Source organism: Gymnodraco acuticeps, unplaced genomic scaffold, assembly GCF_902827175.1.
Source record: "Gymnodraco acuticeps unplaced genomic scaffold, fGymAcu1.1, whole genome shotgun sequence".
In the NCBI taxonomy this organism is placed as follows: domain Eukaryota; kingdom Metazoa; phylum Chordata; class Actinopteri; order Perciformes; family Bathydraconidae; genus Gymnodraco; species Gymnodraco acuticeps.
The window spans coordinates 1,067,012-1,084,556 of NW_022990145.1; the positions used below are offsets into that span (position 1 = coordinate 1,067,012).

The 17,545-nt window shown below is 41.1% G+C and overlaps 1 protein-coding gene across 1 annotated transcript; it reads right to left on the minus strand.

Moving 5' to 3' along the window:
- Window positions 1-435: 435 nt before the first annotated feature.
- Window positions 436-13,381, minus strand: nod1 (nucleotide-binding oligomerization domain containing 1). Its single transcript, XM_034217210.1, is given in 13 exon segments — window positions 436-994; window positions 4,017-4,100; window positions 4,190-4,273; window positions 5,023-5,106; window positions 5,188-5,271; window positions 6,162-6,220; window positions 6,222-6,246; window positions 6,416-6,499; window positions 8,546-8,629; window positions 8,720-10,529; window positions 11,347-11,521; window positions 11,634-11,830; window positions 13,219-13,381. Coding segments are annotated over 12 exon segments (2,823 nt in total). The 5' UTR covers window positions 11,811-11,830; window positions 13,219-13,381; the 3' UTR covers window positions 436-921.
- Between the last annotated feature and the right edge of the window lie 4,164 nt (window positions 13,382-17,545).

The window sequence follows — 17,545 nt, forward strand, 5'->3', positions numbered from 1 at the left end:
TGGGGAAGTACAACAGAAGGCCCTAATAGACGACAGACTTTCGATGATCTGTCATTGTGGTATTTATTTTATTGTTGATCTTTTTTAACAGACTCATCCACCTAGCAAAAGAAAACATCATATTCTGCATTTGCTGTTAAATGATTCCATAAACAGAGAGGGGGGAGGTTAGATTCCTCGTCCATTTACTTTGTTTCTCTAAAGCTTTCCAACACTTTCAGCCATGGCCTTCCTCACTTAGAGGACAGCCACATTATCTCCATGACAACTGAGGAAGAGTCAGAAACATGAGGTAGGTGTGGGAGGTATTTTCATCTTTAGTACTGTCCTGGGAGTGTGAGGACGCCGTCCTAACGTTTCTTGTCAGGATCCCCGTCAAGCATTACCTGAGCATGTGTGCTGTGCAATATGTAGCAAGACAGAAACAAACAAAAAAGATGTTAAAATATTTATTTTAAAAAAGCACACACCTTTGGATAAAAAAACATTCTCTCATTGTTAATGCTAAACACAGATAGTTCAAAAAAGATGGGTGCTTGCTATGCATTATGGGAAATGTAGTATCCAACGGTTATGAAGCTTGACCCATTGTAGGGACTACGCATCAATGTGTGCAGGCCTCTGTCACTTCAGTTGTGACTTCCTGTATGGCAGTGTTATACGAAGTCTTATCAAGAAGTGATAGGGGCCTGTTTGCTTTGGATGGCATTAACAAGAAATGCGTTTCTACATCAGTGCTTCCCCTTTTTTGTAATAGTCACCTCAAATTTCAAATAATTTCATCTCCTTCATGACATGAAAGCGACAGTTTCCTCATGGATGTGAAGTATATAGACGAGTGTATTTCCCCTTCACTGGCAGTGGGACTTTTTAATGCTAACAGTTACAGACATGACTCAGCAGGTCTCAGGTTGGTGCCCCTCAGTGGAAGCGCAGCCTCTTCTCTGCCACAAACTGTTTCTCTTCCTCCTCCGAGAGCTGGTTTCCTTTCACACTGTGGACACAGGAACACACACCGTCACACATTTACTCACAATTTAAAACACATGAATGTGATCTCTGATGCTGTAAGGGGCTTCTCCAACTACCACGTTTATGGAAAAACATCAGCTACTTAAGCTCCCTAATGCACCACCAGTAAATATCACTTTTTATGTTTCTCTTTTCAAACCCATATTTTCCTTTGCGTCGATCACATAATAGAGAGTGACATCATCTGCTACCGAAGACAGGGGAGGGTTAACTCAGTACATGTTGTTTCTTCAACATCTTCCTCTCTGTGTGTGTGCTGAGCAGGTGGAGTAACTTCCTGACAGCTGAACAATGAGCTGAGTCTTAAAGGTCTCCTATTATACCATTTGTAGGCATTATACGTCTCAGATATATAAAAATATAAAAAACATGTCTCTGAAGTGTTTTGCTCAAAATACCAAACAGATCACCTGAGTGATGCAGGGATGACGTATTTACCCGGAAGTAAGCTGCACATGGATTCCCTTGACAAAAAAGCAACAGGATTTCTCCATAGGATTTTGGAAAATAGCTCGAAATAAGGGCTGTGGAAAACGAACCTGTTTGATAAATGCACGTTTTGTTCAGCCGGATAATATCCACATGTCTACCATACTTTTATATTTTACGAATCATAAATCTAATCGCCAGAAGCTAAATGCTAACGTTATGCTATAAAAACGAACTACAGGCGAGTACAGCAGGGTCGCACAACTTCAACGTCAAGCCAACTTAAGATCAATATTTAAAAATACAGATTCTAAATTGTACAAGTTGAAGCGTTTGTTTGAGCGCAGGTACTTGCTTTCAAGCAGAACAGGGCAAACAAACTTAGCGGGAGTGTTTACGTGTTCGACAACTTCTGTAGTCCTATTCAGCCACTTGTTAACAACCATCGTTTTTCAGACACATAAACTCTTCAAAAATCACCAGTGGGGTCACTGCTGATGTGTTTAATGTCGTAGAACAGAGCGTGATCCGTCTCTTAAATGTGTGTCAACCACAGACCTTATTTGGAGCTATTTTCCAAAATCCTATGGAGAGATCCCATTGACTCTGAGACGAGTGGTAAAATGCTAACTCACTTCCGGGTTTTAGGATGGGTCACTGCACCATTCTATTGTAGCATCATACCCCTCTATTTCAGCCCTGTTAGAGAAGTGCTGATTCTGGGTCCATAGCTTTAAATGTTTCCGAGCTGCTGCTGGCCACGCCCCTTTGGAGCTGCTGCTGGCCACGCCCCTTTGGAGCATGCATGAGAGGAGAGTTCATGCATGCTTATGCAGGAGAATTCTACCGAGATACTCAGCTAAATGCTTCCTTAATTAAACGCCATATCATGTTCCAAACCACATCAAGGATTATTTCTGAAACAGTTTGGAGCTCAAATGCTTTCTCTCTCGCGGATTTACCACAAGGTGAGTTCCTTTTTATTTCCTGCTTCTTACACATACTCTCTCCAGTACAGGTTAGCTCTGAGTGTTAGCAACGCTTGCTAATGTAAACAAAGACCATATTACTTCCAAAACACGTTGCGCATTGTTTCTGATAGCAACGTTTCAAAAAGTGCATTTTGCATGATAGGGGACCTTTAAGATAAAGCTGTGTAGATAACAAGTAACCCCTTTCATATTCTTCCTTGATACCTTTTGTTGCAGCCATACTTCATTTGCAAGTGACGTGCGGTGAGGTTCATGGCTGGTGAGGCACTGACTCTTTCAGAGTCAGATTTACAAATATCATATTTTGACCATAATCGACATATTCGATTATTTTCAAAAGCTTTTTTAGTCTGATGCTTCGATTCATTTGAAACAGACCGTTCAACAAAAGGATACCCACAATCTAAATATTGGATTGTTCTTTCTTAGTAAGATCCCATTTTCATTACAATTGGGGTCTTACCTTGACTTGAAGATGAAGTCCATGCTTTCCTTCTGGACAACAATCTCTATTACTTTTTTGTAAAAGTCCTCCTTATCTTCCTCTAGTTTCAAAAGTCTAGTTTGTTGTTTGCGTCGCGTCTACCGCCATGGTCTACCCATGGATGTATAATAAGAACGGGTCTACCCCGTCTCTGCGTAGAATAACAGTAGCAACAAGAACCTGTGGGCTCACTTGCGCCCCCTTCAGTGCGGCAGAGGTTATGGCTGCCTCCCCTGGTGCTTTTTTCATTGCCGTTGTATGATGAGACCAGCGAGCCTAAATATCATACACGTTAAATAAGTTATTTAGAGACTATGGATGGCGAGGATAAATGTAATAAAGGAATCTACAAACATTACATTGGTGACATACAGTGAGATGGTGCAGGCATGCGCTTAGGGCCCGCTTTCCAGCCAGTTTCTGTGGGGTGACGCATTCTGAGGTGAGGCAGAGCTCATCTGTGCCTCACCTTACCACACAGTAACTGGCTTGAGCGCGCTCACAAAATAAGTGCCCGCGTTAAATTAGTGCCCGCGCTCCAGCCAGTACTGCGGGCTTACGTGAGGCAGAGCTCGTCCCTGCCTCACTTCTCATCGCTACCCGTAAATGTGCTGATTTTGACTATAAAAAGCGATTGGAATCATACAGAAATCACATTTAGAAGTTACAACACAGATCAGTGGAGACATTTTATTATTATTACTATTTAGTTTTTCTTTAGTTGTTTTTCCGTTACATTGGAGTATGACAGGTGAGGCTCTGCCTCCCCTGCCTCCCCTGACTGCACGTCGCTGTTCATTTGTATCATGTAACAGTTAAACATTTACTTTCTTGCCATTTTGCAAACACTAATGTGATCGTTATTAATTTTCATTGTTTAAATGAATTTAAGTTGTTTATGTTTTTGGTTTGAGGATGAATAGTCTCTACAACCTTGTTATTATTCAAATATCATTAAAGCGGCCCAATATCAACCTGAAAACCAAACAAAAGCTATCCAACCATAAATACTAATATCCTGATGGTTTGAGAAAGACCTTGTGTTTTGACCCCCTTTGAGTTCCTGTGATGGTCCTCACCAGATCTCTTTGAGGGCTGAGTTGTGAGGGAGGGCCTCGGCCAGCTGCTGGATCCCCTCCACAGAGAACTGGTTGCTGATTAACCTGCAGACACACACACAGAGAGGTGAGTGTGTGACAGGCTATGTGTGAGCAGAGTATCCAGCAGGACCCATGGTGTGTGTCATCTTTACCAGAGGTGGCTGAGACCTGTGTCTGCCTGGACCAGGTCAGCAAAGTGTGGCGCTGCGTCATCAGTGAGCTCATTCTGCACCAACCTGCAACAGCACAGACGCATTACACACTTCTATCTGACAGATATGAGAATGTGTTTCTCTTAGGAAGGTTTCTAACAGGCTGAAATGACCCGGAAGCGCTTTTCCAACTCAGCTTAGATTCAGCCACGCCTACTTCCGCATCACTAAAGCATCACTGCAGCGTCAGAGCGTCACCTTTGGAGTTTTCATCCCTCAACATATGAATCTGACAGCGACAGTCACTTCATAGAGCATCTGTTTCTAAGTAGAGTGATACAAATAGCTCTTTTGATATGAAACAAGATCACAGATCATTATTAAACATGGATTTCAGAAACATAAATTAGCAAACAATGTGAAGCCAGTATTTGAGTAATTGTGCTTTGTAACCTTCCAACACTGTCACACCCGCTATAACGTGTTTCAGCATGGCTTACACACGGCTATCTGATAAAAAGCACATGTGTTTTTTTTCGCAAGCTAACGTGATAGGACTTCCGCATTGTTAATGTGGGGACGTTCTCTTTATAAATCCATGACACAATCATGCCGCTTTATGCTAATGCTGAAGTGGGCGCACTGACACATCACCCAGTGTCAGTGCATTCTGTTTTCCTGAATCCTGATAAATCCCCCCCCCCTTTCCATAACCCCATGACTGAGGTTAAGTAGAAAAAGACATGGGACCTGATTTTTTTGACAATTTGACGGCAGCCTGGGTATGACAGCAGACGGCTGAAACCACTGAAATCAGAGTGAGAGCAGCCTACCAGAATATGCTGAGCACGCTGTTCTCTTTCAGCGCCTCCGACAGGCTCCTCCCACCTCTAGACGTGATGCCATTGGCTGAGAGACTAGAACACAGAACCACCTTCATTTAATCAAAGAGTTAAAACATTGAGTTTGTATTGTATTTGTAGGCAGCTGCTTCTCACCTGAGGTTGGTGAGGCTCGGGTGATTCCTCAAGGCTTCTGCGAATGCTTCTGCTCCCTCATCACCGATGCTGTTCCCCCACATCCTGAGAGCACAGAGAACACACATCTGCATCAGGAGGCATGGAAACACTAAGGGACTCTTAATCAAGCCAGCAGTATCCTACAAGATAAAGCAAACTACACATGTTGACTGGCCAGTTCCAGTAATACTGGGAAGTGGGAGTATTTGAGTTCCCAGTCGGAAACTTAAACTGGAATGCACCCTGAGGTCAGAATTGCTGCTTGTAAACTCTGAGATACCTCACCATACATTGTTCAAAATGGAGTCTCCGCATATGAACATTAAGAGAACACTGTATTAATTGTGTCACATTAAAATGTAAATCAAGTGTACATATGGTACTGCTCATCTTCTTCTACCTGTGGATATGTGACTACAATGTTTGTGTTCAGAAAATACAAAATAAAGCTTAGTAATGTATAACCGGTATTGCTCATGGCAACATTCTGACTTGTGCTACTGGAACACAGTCAACTTGGGAGGGAAGTTACTCCCGGTTCAGACCTCAGACTTGTAAATGGAACGCAGCATAATGCTTCAATTTCACATTTGTAATATGCACACACGATCATCAAGTCAAACATGTCCTTTTTAAAGCTCAAACTGTGTGACCTGGTACATTTTGATAGATGATAGATTGATACTAATGATCCCAACTTGGGAAAGGATTTAAATGGTGATGGATGTATTCTAATGGTTTTCTAAATTGGGGATCATATTCAAAAGAAAATAGGTAAATACTAAGAAGGTTATTATTGAGTAAATCAAGTAACATGTGTTTTTTCTCACTCAAAAAAAACGATTAAACCGATTTTGTCCTCTTCTGAAACATGTTTGCACCCCCCTGCTTTTGATGAGCACAGCGGGACACGAATACAGCAGAGAGATGATTGACAGCAGTGAGGGTCTCACCCCACATCAAATATAGAAGAGCTCCTCTGGATTGCGCTGGCCAGATATCTCCCCCCCGACACCAGTGATCCTGTTTTTGCCAACCCTAAGGACAAAGTGATGTAATCATCAGGTTTAGGGACATGAGAAATTATTCGCCAAAACAGGTATATTAATTGAGAGGTACTAACAAATACCAAGATCACAACAGATGTCATTACTTATATCAGTGTTATTGATATAATATTATCATACTGGTAACAATTAGAGCATACTTGACGACTCGCAGCTTTGGGCATTCCTGGATGATCTGAGCCACCAGCTTAGCTCCAACATCTGTGATGTGATTGTTGTAAAGGCTGAGGACAGAGAAAGATTCAGTTACTCTGAAACAAGGGGAATTATACTTTATGGAGAGCTAACAATTATTGAGGCAGGGACATATTGGCTACCAGGTTTTGTACCTCTACTTTTTGTATAGTCAAAAATACAGGTGTGTACTTACATATAGCTTTTGAAAAAAAAACATATTTAGACGTATCGTGAAGTTTTGTGTATGTTTTATTATTTAATCGAAAAATACTATAAAACACTTCTCAAAACTCAATGGTAAACATCAAACTCACCAAAGCAATGGCAATCTTGTTTGGCTAAACACCTAGCTACGGATATTCATTTAACTTTTCACGTTGAGTAGAACTTGAATGGTGTTTAGAATTATGACTGACAGAAAATGTAAAATCCAAAGGTGTTGTATTTAGGGGATTGGCAGAAATGGAATATAATATTACATATATATATTAACTATGTAAAATCACATTAAACTAAGAATTGTGTAAGCATAGATCTACATATGGAGCACGACCATGTTTCTACAGAATGAACATACTAGCTCCAGAGAGGAACTCTCACAATATTACAAAACCCTAAGGCCACTGTATTTCTCAAAGACAAGTTGTTCCACAGCACTCAAATCCAGCACACTGTCCCTTCAGGGAAACAATGTCCCTCCTCTGGGTACAATGCATGAAGTCAAGAATGAGCTTTCAATACATCATCATAAGTCAACATGGACAAAGTCTTCTTCAAGTGCTCAGAAAAAAGTACATTTCATCTAAAAGTCCATGAAGTGAAGTGAGAAAACTAGATTTCTGTCCTATCACCAAAGTACTATGTGCCGTGGCTTCCTTCCTTGTTTTTCCACCAAGCCACTAGACGCCTTAAACAGACAGTTCTAACTAGTTTCTCTCCTTAAATTACTCACAGTTTGAAGTGTTGCTTGGCCTCCGATGGTTTAGAAGATGTTGCGATGTATTTGCTCAAAATAAAATAATAAACTTTTGCACATGCAACAAAGAAAAATAGGCCTTTACAATATTCAAAAGAAATAGGCAAAACTCAAATAAAACACAACTTAGGTATTCTTTCTTTCTTGATAATGCTTATAACTTCACAACTTAAAGGGTACTTGTACGGTTTGTATGTACGTGTACGATTGAGTACGGTTCAAAACTGTTCCTCGACGGCGTCTCTCAACAGGTTGCCCATCACTGTGGCGTTAGCCCAGGCGCCGTGGGAATTGTAGTCCTTTATAGTGCGTTGACTACAGACGTCACAATTAGGTGGCCTTTCTTATCAAATCAAATGACTGGCTCTAACAATATGAATGTACATTTTTATACTTTACTTGAGCATTTCTGTTTCCAAGTTACTCAAAATAATTGCTGTGAACTGGCCTTTGAATTAGCAGACAACATTCCTGTACCAAACAACTCAGGTTTAAACTTGACAAATCAAATGGTCAATGTAGCCCTTGATGCCGATCACCTTACCCCTTAGATTGAGCAAGTTAAACCAAGAGACCACTTTTAGTAGTCACGCTTTCATGGCCCTTTGTGATAGATGCATTATTTTCATTTTCATTGACAGATGACATTCTGAAATAAAGGTTGTTGTTGTCATTTGACTTGTATCCTTGCTTAGAGGACAACATAAGTAAATATTGGCTCAGCTTACCCCACTCTCCCATACAAGGATGTTTTATTAAGTCTGTACAATGCTGTTTGTAGTCCAGCATTCTCTGCAGCACTACAACACTTTATTTAGAATGATATTCTCACATATTTTGCCTTTACCAAATATTGTGCCCACTGTGATTTGGATGTTGGCCTAGTCCAGATTGCTATTTCAGTAAAAAGTGTATTAAATGTGCGGCTCTAGTATGTAGTTAATTTTGAAAGCATAATATGAATACATATTCTTATTGTATTAGTACGCTGACTTGAGTAAAGAATGTGAATACTTCTTCCACCACTGGTAGACATGTATCTTTAGATTATATACGTTTACTGTATAACACAGTGTATATTTTCAGATCAAATTGAATATTTGACAGGGGTACTCACCCCAAGATTTCCACGACTTTGTGCTTACACAGCTCCTCTGCAAGAACCTCAATGCTGCTGTCAGACAGCTGATTCACACTCAGTCTGCGGAGAAAGATCCAGTTAGCTTTTGTTTAGAGGAATATATGTTGGAATATCCTGCCATTGAGAACGGGTTAAGACACTGTGTTTTACCTCACTACTGTCATCTTACTGAAGGAGGGCTTCAGCTGCTTCACCCCATAGTCACTGATGTTGTTGTTGTCCATGTCGAGGCCCAGGACCTTGTGACGGTGCTGCAGCACGAAGTTGATAGCGGTGCAGTCCCCGGAGAACACGTTACAGTAGCCCAGCTTGATGAAGTCCGCCTTGATGCCTCTGGCCGTCGTCTGGGCGATGTCTCTGCTCCCTGTCTCAAAGATGCAGCGCAGCATCCACAGGAAGTTGGGCAGCACATGGACCTTCTTGCCCTCCTCACCATCATAGTGGGGTAATCCTTGGAGGTGGGACTTCACACTGGTAGAAAGGTAGGATTTGAGCAAGGCCCGTTTTTTCTTTAATAACACAGGAGAAACCAGATGCTCCATCAGGCCGACGTGAGCCTTGGACAGCAGGCCGCACAGGAACAGGTTAGTGAACTGAAGGTGTTCATTTGTCACAAATGGATTCTTTTCCCTGGACTTTGTGGAGCCACTGATACAGACTTGAAAAGGAACACAAAATGTATTCCTCTTCCTGCTGCACTCTGTGAAGAACTTGAGGATGGAGCCGGCAGGAGCCTGCTCGTCCAACACCAGAGCAAACGCTGCCAGGAAAGACTGCAGGGTGACGTGGAGGAATTCAAATGTAGCGGCGCCCCCGCTGGCGTCGAACTCACCGACAGGCCGCAGGAAGCCCAGTGACAGGTCCTCCTCCGTCAGCCCACACTCACTCATCTGCTCCTGGCTCCAGATGAAGCTTCCTCTCTCCATACCCTGAAGAGCCAGTTTGGCAAACGGTGTGAGGGACCTGAGCCCGGCTCTGAACGTCTCGGAAACACACCGAATGCTCTTCTTCAGCAGAGACGGAGCAGGAGCGGCTGAGCGGCTGAGGAACACCTCGGACAGCAGGAGGAAGATGTCTGTGAGCGTGATGCAGGTGTCAGGCAGGTGGAAACTATCATGCATGGTGTGCAGGTGCCTGAAGCTCTTGAATACGATCCAGCAGAAGAGCGGGGTGGAGCAGAGGCCACAGAGGTGGGGGCTAGCATCCAGCTGCACGGACACCAGCTCTCGGTGCTCCTGCTTCTTGAAGTGCAGGTGGATGTAGGTGTTCAGGTGAGCCGGGGAGAAGCCACGCAGAGCCACCTTCTTCCTGATCACCCTGCTCTGGATCTCGGTGCCTGTGCGGGCCGTCAGAACCTTCTGGGAACCCTTGAGCAGTTTCCCACAGAGCAGGCTGATGAGCAGCTGGAGGGGGTGGGCCTTTACATCTGGTGAGCCCACCTCAGCAACATTCATCAGGTCACTCATCTGAATCTCATCGTAGCCGTCAAACGTAAAGAGAACCTTCTCAGGGAAGCGCAGGATGAACTCAAACACCTCGTCGTCCGGGTCGTGGTCGGGGCAGCAGTTGTGTTTGAACAGAAGCTCTCTGAGGGACATCTGCTCCGAGTCCTTGAAGAGGCTGAACGTCCTGCAGCGGAACTTAAAGAAGAAGATGGCGTCCGTCTGTAGCTCTTTGTTGGACCAGAGATTCTGGAGCTTCTGCAGCAGGATGGATTTCCCCACCCCGGCATCCCCCATCACAGAGATGGTCTCCCCCTGGGGGTTGAAGATTGCGTGGTCTCCCAGCAGCGTGTGCAGGCTCTCCAGGAAGCCCAGACTCTCGTTGCAGTCGTTCAGCAGCTCCATCAGCGTGTCGGTGTACAGCTCCCCCAGACGGGTCTCCTCTTGCTGGCCGTACGACATGATGAAGCTGGTGTCTTGGCTCATGCCGCGCCTCAGCTTCTCACTGAACCTGCTGACTGGGGGGGGAGCATATGGAGCTAAATCAAAAAAAGGTTTTGATCATTCAAAGAAATACATTTTATTTGAAAGTTCAAGTTTTTATCCTGAACTTTGAAAAACACAATGATGTATTCAACCGAAAAATAAGTTTCAAATATTATTTTGGGTTGAATATTATTTTGATTCAGTTTTGTCATATTTCACTTTTATACATATTTTGATATTTGAATCCTTTTTTTTTCAATTGCAGATTTTACGTTTTCAGTCTCAAATTTTGATTTTTCAGGTTTCAGATTTGTTTTCACTTTCCATTCGTAGTTGTTCGCTTTCAGACATTTGGCACTGATGTTGCGTGGGGGAAACAGAAAGCAATAGTAAGCTTTATTATAAGGTTCTATTTAGGACATTTTATCCATTCTTAAAAATATGTTTTTTTGTAATGTGGAAATCTTTTAAAATGTTTAAACCAGTGAAGGTTATTTTTTTTCAATAAACTGTATTTTTTGGATTACTCGTACTCAAGTTCATCCACAATAAAATATATGAAATACATAACATTGAATACATTTCAGCTCAGACGCACCAACACACGCACACTTTAAAGAAAGCATGAATGCATATCCCTCTTAACTTTAATAGTTATTGTGGTAAGTTACAGTTTGATATATCTGCATGGACTAAGAGCGTGTAATGTACAGAGGAGATATTGTATATTGAATGTAGGATTTATTTTTAAATGTGGTTGTTTTACAACATATTCTACACTCATTGATATACATGGGGTGGGTAGAAAAGCCATGCAAAAGGAACAGTGTGAGTGATTGAAACACTTACTGGGATCTGTGTTCACCACGTCCAACAGTGCTACTTCACTGCTTGGGTTGAAGTTGATGTCTTTCAGCCATGGCTGGAGGTCTACGTATGCATCACATACTTTGTAAATGATGTAAATGAAGTATTCAGAGGCCTCCTCACCTTTGCATTGGACTAGCTCCAAGATTCTACGCACCTGAAAAATAATGAATGAAAAGAATGTCAGTCGTGGTTAGAATTTGTTTTAAAGAAGTTAGCCTTAAAACAGAAACACCCTGTGTATGCAACAGATGTCTTGATTCTCCTGCCTGGTCTGTCTTGGTGGCAGTTCGCTGAACGATCTCCACATCCTCCTCACAGACGAAGCCAGAGGCCAGCAGGTTGTCCAGGATGCAGGGGACGCTCCGGAGCCGGGACACCAGCAGCTCTCTGTGGTAGGTGAGGAGGGAGAGGCAGGACGGCCTCACCTCTTCTCTCTGACCCATGGTTACTGCAGCTCAGCCACCTGTGTGGGGAAACAGGTGAAAGCCATTCAAACATCAGTTCCTAAATCTATATAGTACCATTATAGACATCAACAATTTGCATTTGGACATCACTGGTGATATCTAGTAGATATTTTACTTAAGTAAATATATCAGTACTAAGTACTGTGAAAGTAAAAATATAAAAGTATTGGCATCTAAATATACTGTGCCAAAAGTACAAGTACTTGTTGTGCGTAATGGCCCATTTCATCATATGAAGTAATGCATTGTACATACACATCATGCATTATGTTCATCACAGCTGTTAAATGTTGAGCTAATTTATACATATATATATATATATTTATATATTATATATATAAATTACTGCTTACTGTATTTACTGCTGGATATTTCAACCTGAATCTGTAAGGTATGTAAATCTGTCAGATAAATGTAGTAGAGATAGCCAGTAATACACGCAGCAGCCTGTCACTGTGTGTTTGGTCCAGTGGTGGATAGTAACAAAGTACATTTACTCAAGTACGGTACTTAAAGGTAGGGTATGTAATTCACTTCAGAAACACGTTTTGTTATATTCCATGGAATGCTCTTAACATCCCTATAGCAATGAATACATTAAATGTTTTGACAATAAATACATACAAATATGTCATCTGTGGAAGCCGTGGCGCTGTAAAAAGCACGACCAATCATCTGAGCCGGCCCGGCTAAAATATACAATACATAAATAATGCAATAATAAATCAACTTTGACGTACATTTAGAGGTAAAGATATCCAGCAGAAGTATATAAAGGTATTCTAATTAGCTCTACAAGTAGCACAGGTGGTAAACACATGAAATAATAGGCCATTCAGCAGGCTAAGTACTTTTACTTTTGGTACTTTGATGCTCATACTTGTGAGTTTTTACTTAAGTAAGATTTGGAATACAGGACTTTTACTTGTAACAAAATACTTTTACTACTTTTACTTTTATTTTGAAAAATGTCAGTACTTCTTTAACCAGCGTTACTAGCATTAGCAGTTTTACCAATATAAAACTGGCAGCTGCTCCGACCTTGTTGACTGGCTTGTCATTTTTACAAATGAATGCTAAATATGTTGAACTGAATACATTTTTACAAGGTATGAGCGGTATCTGTTATCCCTTTTGTGTTTCCTAAATCCTGTAATCCCTTCCTCAATGAAGAGGTTCCTCACTGTCAACACATTCCTCTCTGTTTGTTTAGCACTGACAGTGTGTTCAAAAAACTAATTACAGGTAAATTCAAGGTAACAAATGTAAAAAATAACGGATTCTGGTTACATCATTAGCACCGTACTACATTAGCTGTGTTTGTTTAGTATGACATCTGCAAAGCTCACTGTCCTTGCGCTACACACTGAAACATTCCTCCTACCATTGTGTTGCGTCCACACCAAAGCGCTGTAAACACTCAACTGTAAAGTGACAAACAATTGTTGAGAGGAATTAACTCTTTTTAATATCACAAGTGCCCAGATATGTCACTTTGAGACACATTACATCTGCTGTTTCTGACAGAGACAGCTTTGTGTTGGAGGAAGTGAAAGTATGCAGTTTGAACCGTTTGAACGCGTCATTCCTTCTGTCACAACAAAGTGTTAGTGCCGCGTTCAAGCACCCACAGAAATGTGGGTTTAAAATCATATCAGGTATTTTCTCAATTTTACACTAAGATCATGCCAAAACGTCCCTGATGGAAGAAGTAGGCCAACCCAAATATTCGACTACATTAGAAATATTAATGCTATGGTGTAGAAGGACACTGTTACAATTAAAAAGTTGTGCTTTCAAAGTTCTACCAAAGTAAAAGATGTAAGCGGTAGGAGAAGTACTCAGATCGTGTGCTTGAGTAAAAGTAGAAGTACTCAGATCGTGTGCTTGAGTAAAAGTAGAGTACCAGAGTGTAGTAATACTCTGTTACAGTAAAAGTCCACAGTATTGGCATCTAAATATACTTAAAGTAGGCCTTCCAAAAGTAGTCGTTGTGCAGATTGGTCCATTTCAGAATAATATATATGATGTGTTTTATAATGATTGATCATGAAAGTGTTCTCAAAGCTGGTAAAGTTGCAGCTAGTTTGAATGACTTTGTATACTGCAGGGTAGCTGGTGGATTTACTCCAGGTGGAACTAAAGTCTGATTCAACACTTGATTATATTTCACATCATTCATCCAGATCTGAAAGTAACTAAAGGTATTAAATACATGTAGTGGAGTAGAAATACACCATGTACCACTGAACTGTAGTGGGGTAGAAGTACAAAGTAGCATAAAATGGAAATATTCAAGTAAAGTACAAGCACCTTAAAATTGTGCTTTAGTACGGTAATTGAGTACTTAGTTACTTTAAACCACTGACAATAAGATTATGAAATATATCACTGATGGAAGAAGTAGGCCACCTCACATCTTTTACTGATGGCATGGTGCAGAAGTGAAACGTTCTGCATTCTTAATTCTACCAAAGTAAACTATTTAACTATAATAAATACCAAACCAGAAGCAAAAGCTCTTGTTATGCAAAATTACTTATTTTAGAATATGCTGTATATAATTATCTGGATTATCATAGTTGATAATGTGCCTATGTTGCAACTGGAAATAATGTAACTACTTTTTGAACTGCTGGGTAGTTAAATCTATGAAAATACATAATAATAAATTCGTTTATTTGTATCTATATGACAAATACTAACACATTTGGTCAAATGTAATGTAATGGAGTTAAAAGTATAAAATAAATAGGAAATACTGAATTAAAGTACAAGCAGCTGAAAACTGTACAGTACTGAGTGAATGTACTTAGTTTCTTTCCACCTCTGCAAAATAAGTTACTATTCACAGCCTCTTTGTTCTCATCTCCCCTTACAGGGCTTCTCCAATGTCCTTTATTCTTGTTTTATTATATTTTCTTCTGAAATATCTTGTAGCCCTGTTTTTAAGGCCTGACCATGATGAGTTGTGGGACCCTGACTCTCTCATGTCCTCTCATCTCTCTAGGTTACTGTCGGTTTGATCAAGAAAAACAAATGACTTTTGAAGCAGCTTCGTTATTTCAGCTGATAGTGTGCCCTCATGGTGCATGGATAAAGTTGTATAATCAACGTACCTCGCAATACCTGTAATCTTTAGTTACTATATTCAAATCCTTCTCATTATATCCTGTTCAGAGTATGTTGATTATGTGTGCAGCTGTGCCAGAAATACATATATCTACAATCATTCAAACCCTGCAGTTAGAACATATCAAGTTGTAATCGTTAGGACACTGCAATACTACATATAGTGACCACGATATCCATTTGTGTTATTCTTTTTTTTGTGATTCACTCTTGGTGTATTTACTCTAATTTCCTCCCAAATCGACTGATATATAAAAGAAAATTGCATGCAACCGCAGTCTGATATGTATATTATGTATAAAAGTCCCCAACAGATGGACAGAAGCAATTTGTTTAGTCAGTTTTAAGTGGTTACAAAGCAACATCAAATGTAGAAAGGATTTTTAAAAATGCCTTTAATATATCGTTTTGTTTAGTTAGTTAGTTGTTGAGGATGTGTCGGGGTGAGGAGTAAGGACGTCCTTGTTGTAAGACTACATGTTTTTATTCTACCACATCTACTGTATACAGCAGCAACACACGGAGCAGAATCCCCTCTCCCTGTTCCTCTGACTTTGGACCGAGACGAAGCCCGTGCTGCGGTCATCACTTCTGGAGAGGACCTCATGTTGATCAGCAGGGCCAACGGTGGGGGGAGCTGCGTCACTTGTTGATCCTTTGTTGTTGCCAGAGGAGGGGTCTTCAGGTGAGGCTGGTTCACAGTGTGGAGCTTTGCTGTAGGCAGAGGTGGAAGAAGTACTCAGATATTGTACTAAAGTAGAAGTAGAAGTACCAGAGTGTAGTAATACTCTGCTACAAGTAAAAGTCCTGCATTCAAAATGTTCCTCAAGTGAAAGTAGAAAAGTATTCTCATCAAAATATAGTGAAAGTAGCGACAGTAAAAGTAGTCGTTGTGCAGATTGGTCCATTTCAGAATAATATATATGATATGTTTTATAATGATTGATCATTAAAGTGTTCTCAAAGCTGGTAAAGGTGCAGCTAGTTTGAAGTACTTTGTATACTGCAGGGTAGCTTGTGGATTTACTCCAGGTGGAACTAAAGTCTGATTTAACACTTGATTAGATTTCACATCATTCATCCACATCTGTGAAGTAAATAAAGGTATTAAATACATGTAGTGGAGTAAAAGTACACCATTTACCTCTGAACTGTGGGGTAGAAGTACAAAGTAGCATACAATGGAAATACTCAAGTAAAGTACAAGTATCTCAAATTTGTACTTAAATACATTACTTGAGTAAATGTACTTAGTTACTTCCCACCTCTGGCTGTAGGTTGCAGAGCAGCTGGTTTCACCTGCTGAGTCCTGTGTGGGGCAAACACATGATGATGTCACATAGGGGTCTGGATCCATGTCTCTGGGAAGGTGTCTCGGGACTGGATTAGGAAAAGCCAGAAATCTAGGTGTGTAGTCATGGACTCTGAACTGAATTTCAACAGTCACATTAAGACAAATACTAAGTCAGCCTACTATCACCTTAAGAATATATATATATTAGGGCCGGGACTTTAACGCGTTAATTAAGATTAATTAATTACACAAAAATTAACGCGTTAAAAAAATTAACGCATTTTAATCGCACTTATTTTTGCACCGCGGAACGTTTCTCACTGGATGAGTTTCAGGCGTACCGATTATACTGGAGCACCAACTAACGTTCATGACTTCAGACAACAACAAACCACAGTGAACAACAGTGGGAAATGTTGTTTTAAAAAACGGACGGATGGAAGCGTCGATAAGAGCACGGTTGTGTGCAAATTATGCAAAAAGGAATTCGCATATCACCGCAGCACATCAAGCCTCAAGTATCACCTCAATGCAAAACATATAGCAGCTAGCGTGGACGTTAGCCTCTTTTATCGCGTTCACACCAAAAGGAGCCGGTACTAAAATTAGTTCATGAGAACCTTTTTACCCCCACGAAAGTCCCTGCTAGAGAGCAGAGAGCTGCTAGAGAGCAGGGACTTTCGTACGACTCTCTTGTGAGAAAAGAGCTATATGTCTGATTGGCTGGGCGGATTGCAAACCACGCCCCGTAAAACTCCCAAAAAGTTTTGTGAAGCCGCCATTGTCGCCATATCCTCGCATTAGCATTATTAGCATTAGCCCAGCGCAGAAACACAGAGAGACTAACTTATGGCAACACAAAATAAAACATGGGAGCGGTGGAGATGAGGAGGTGTCGGCGTTCTGGCGATTTACTCGGAAGGCTGCTGGGACTCCCAGCAGCTTCTACTGAAGCCAGTCCCCAACTCCGGGGACTTCCGGCCGGGGACTTTGGGCGGTAGTATACGCCGTGAAGTGGTTTGCGGCCTGCCAGTAAACCCAAAGCAGAAGAAGAAGAAGTGACGTCAGCGGCTTCATTTGCCTAATCCTCCCCCAGGTTCAAAGAGTTCTCATGAACCTTTGAGGGAAAAGTACTGCGGTGTGAATGCGCCTAATGGTATACTAAAATCCATGTGAAAAAAATTGCTTCTCACTGTTCTTAGGTCAAATATTTATATGTGATTAAAAATGCGATTAATTTCGATTAATTAATTACAAAGCCTCTAATTAATTAGATTAATTTTTT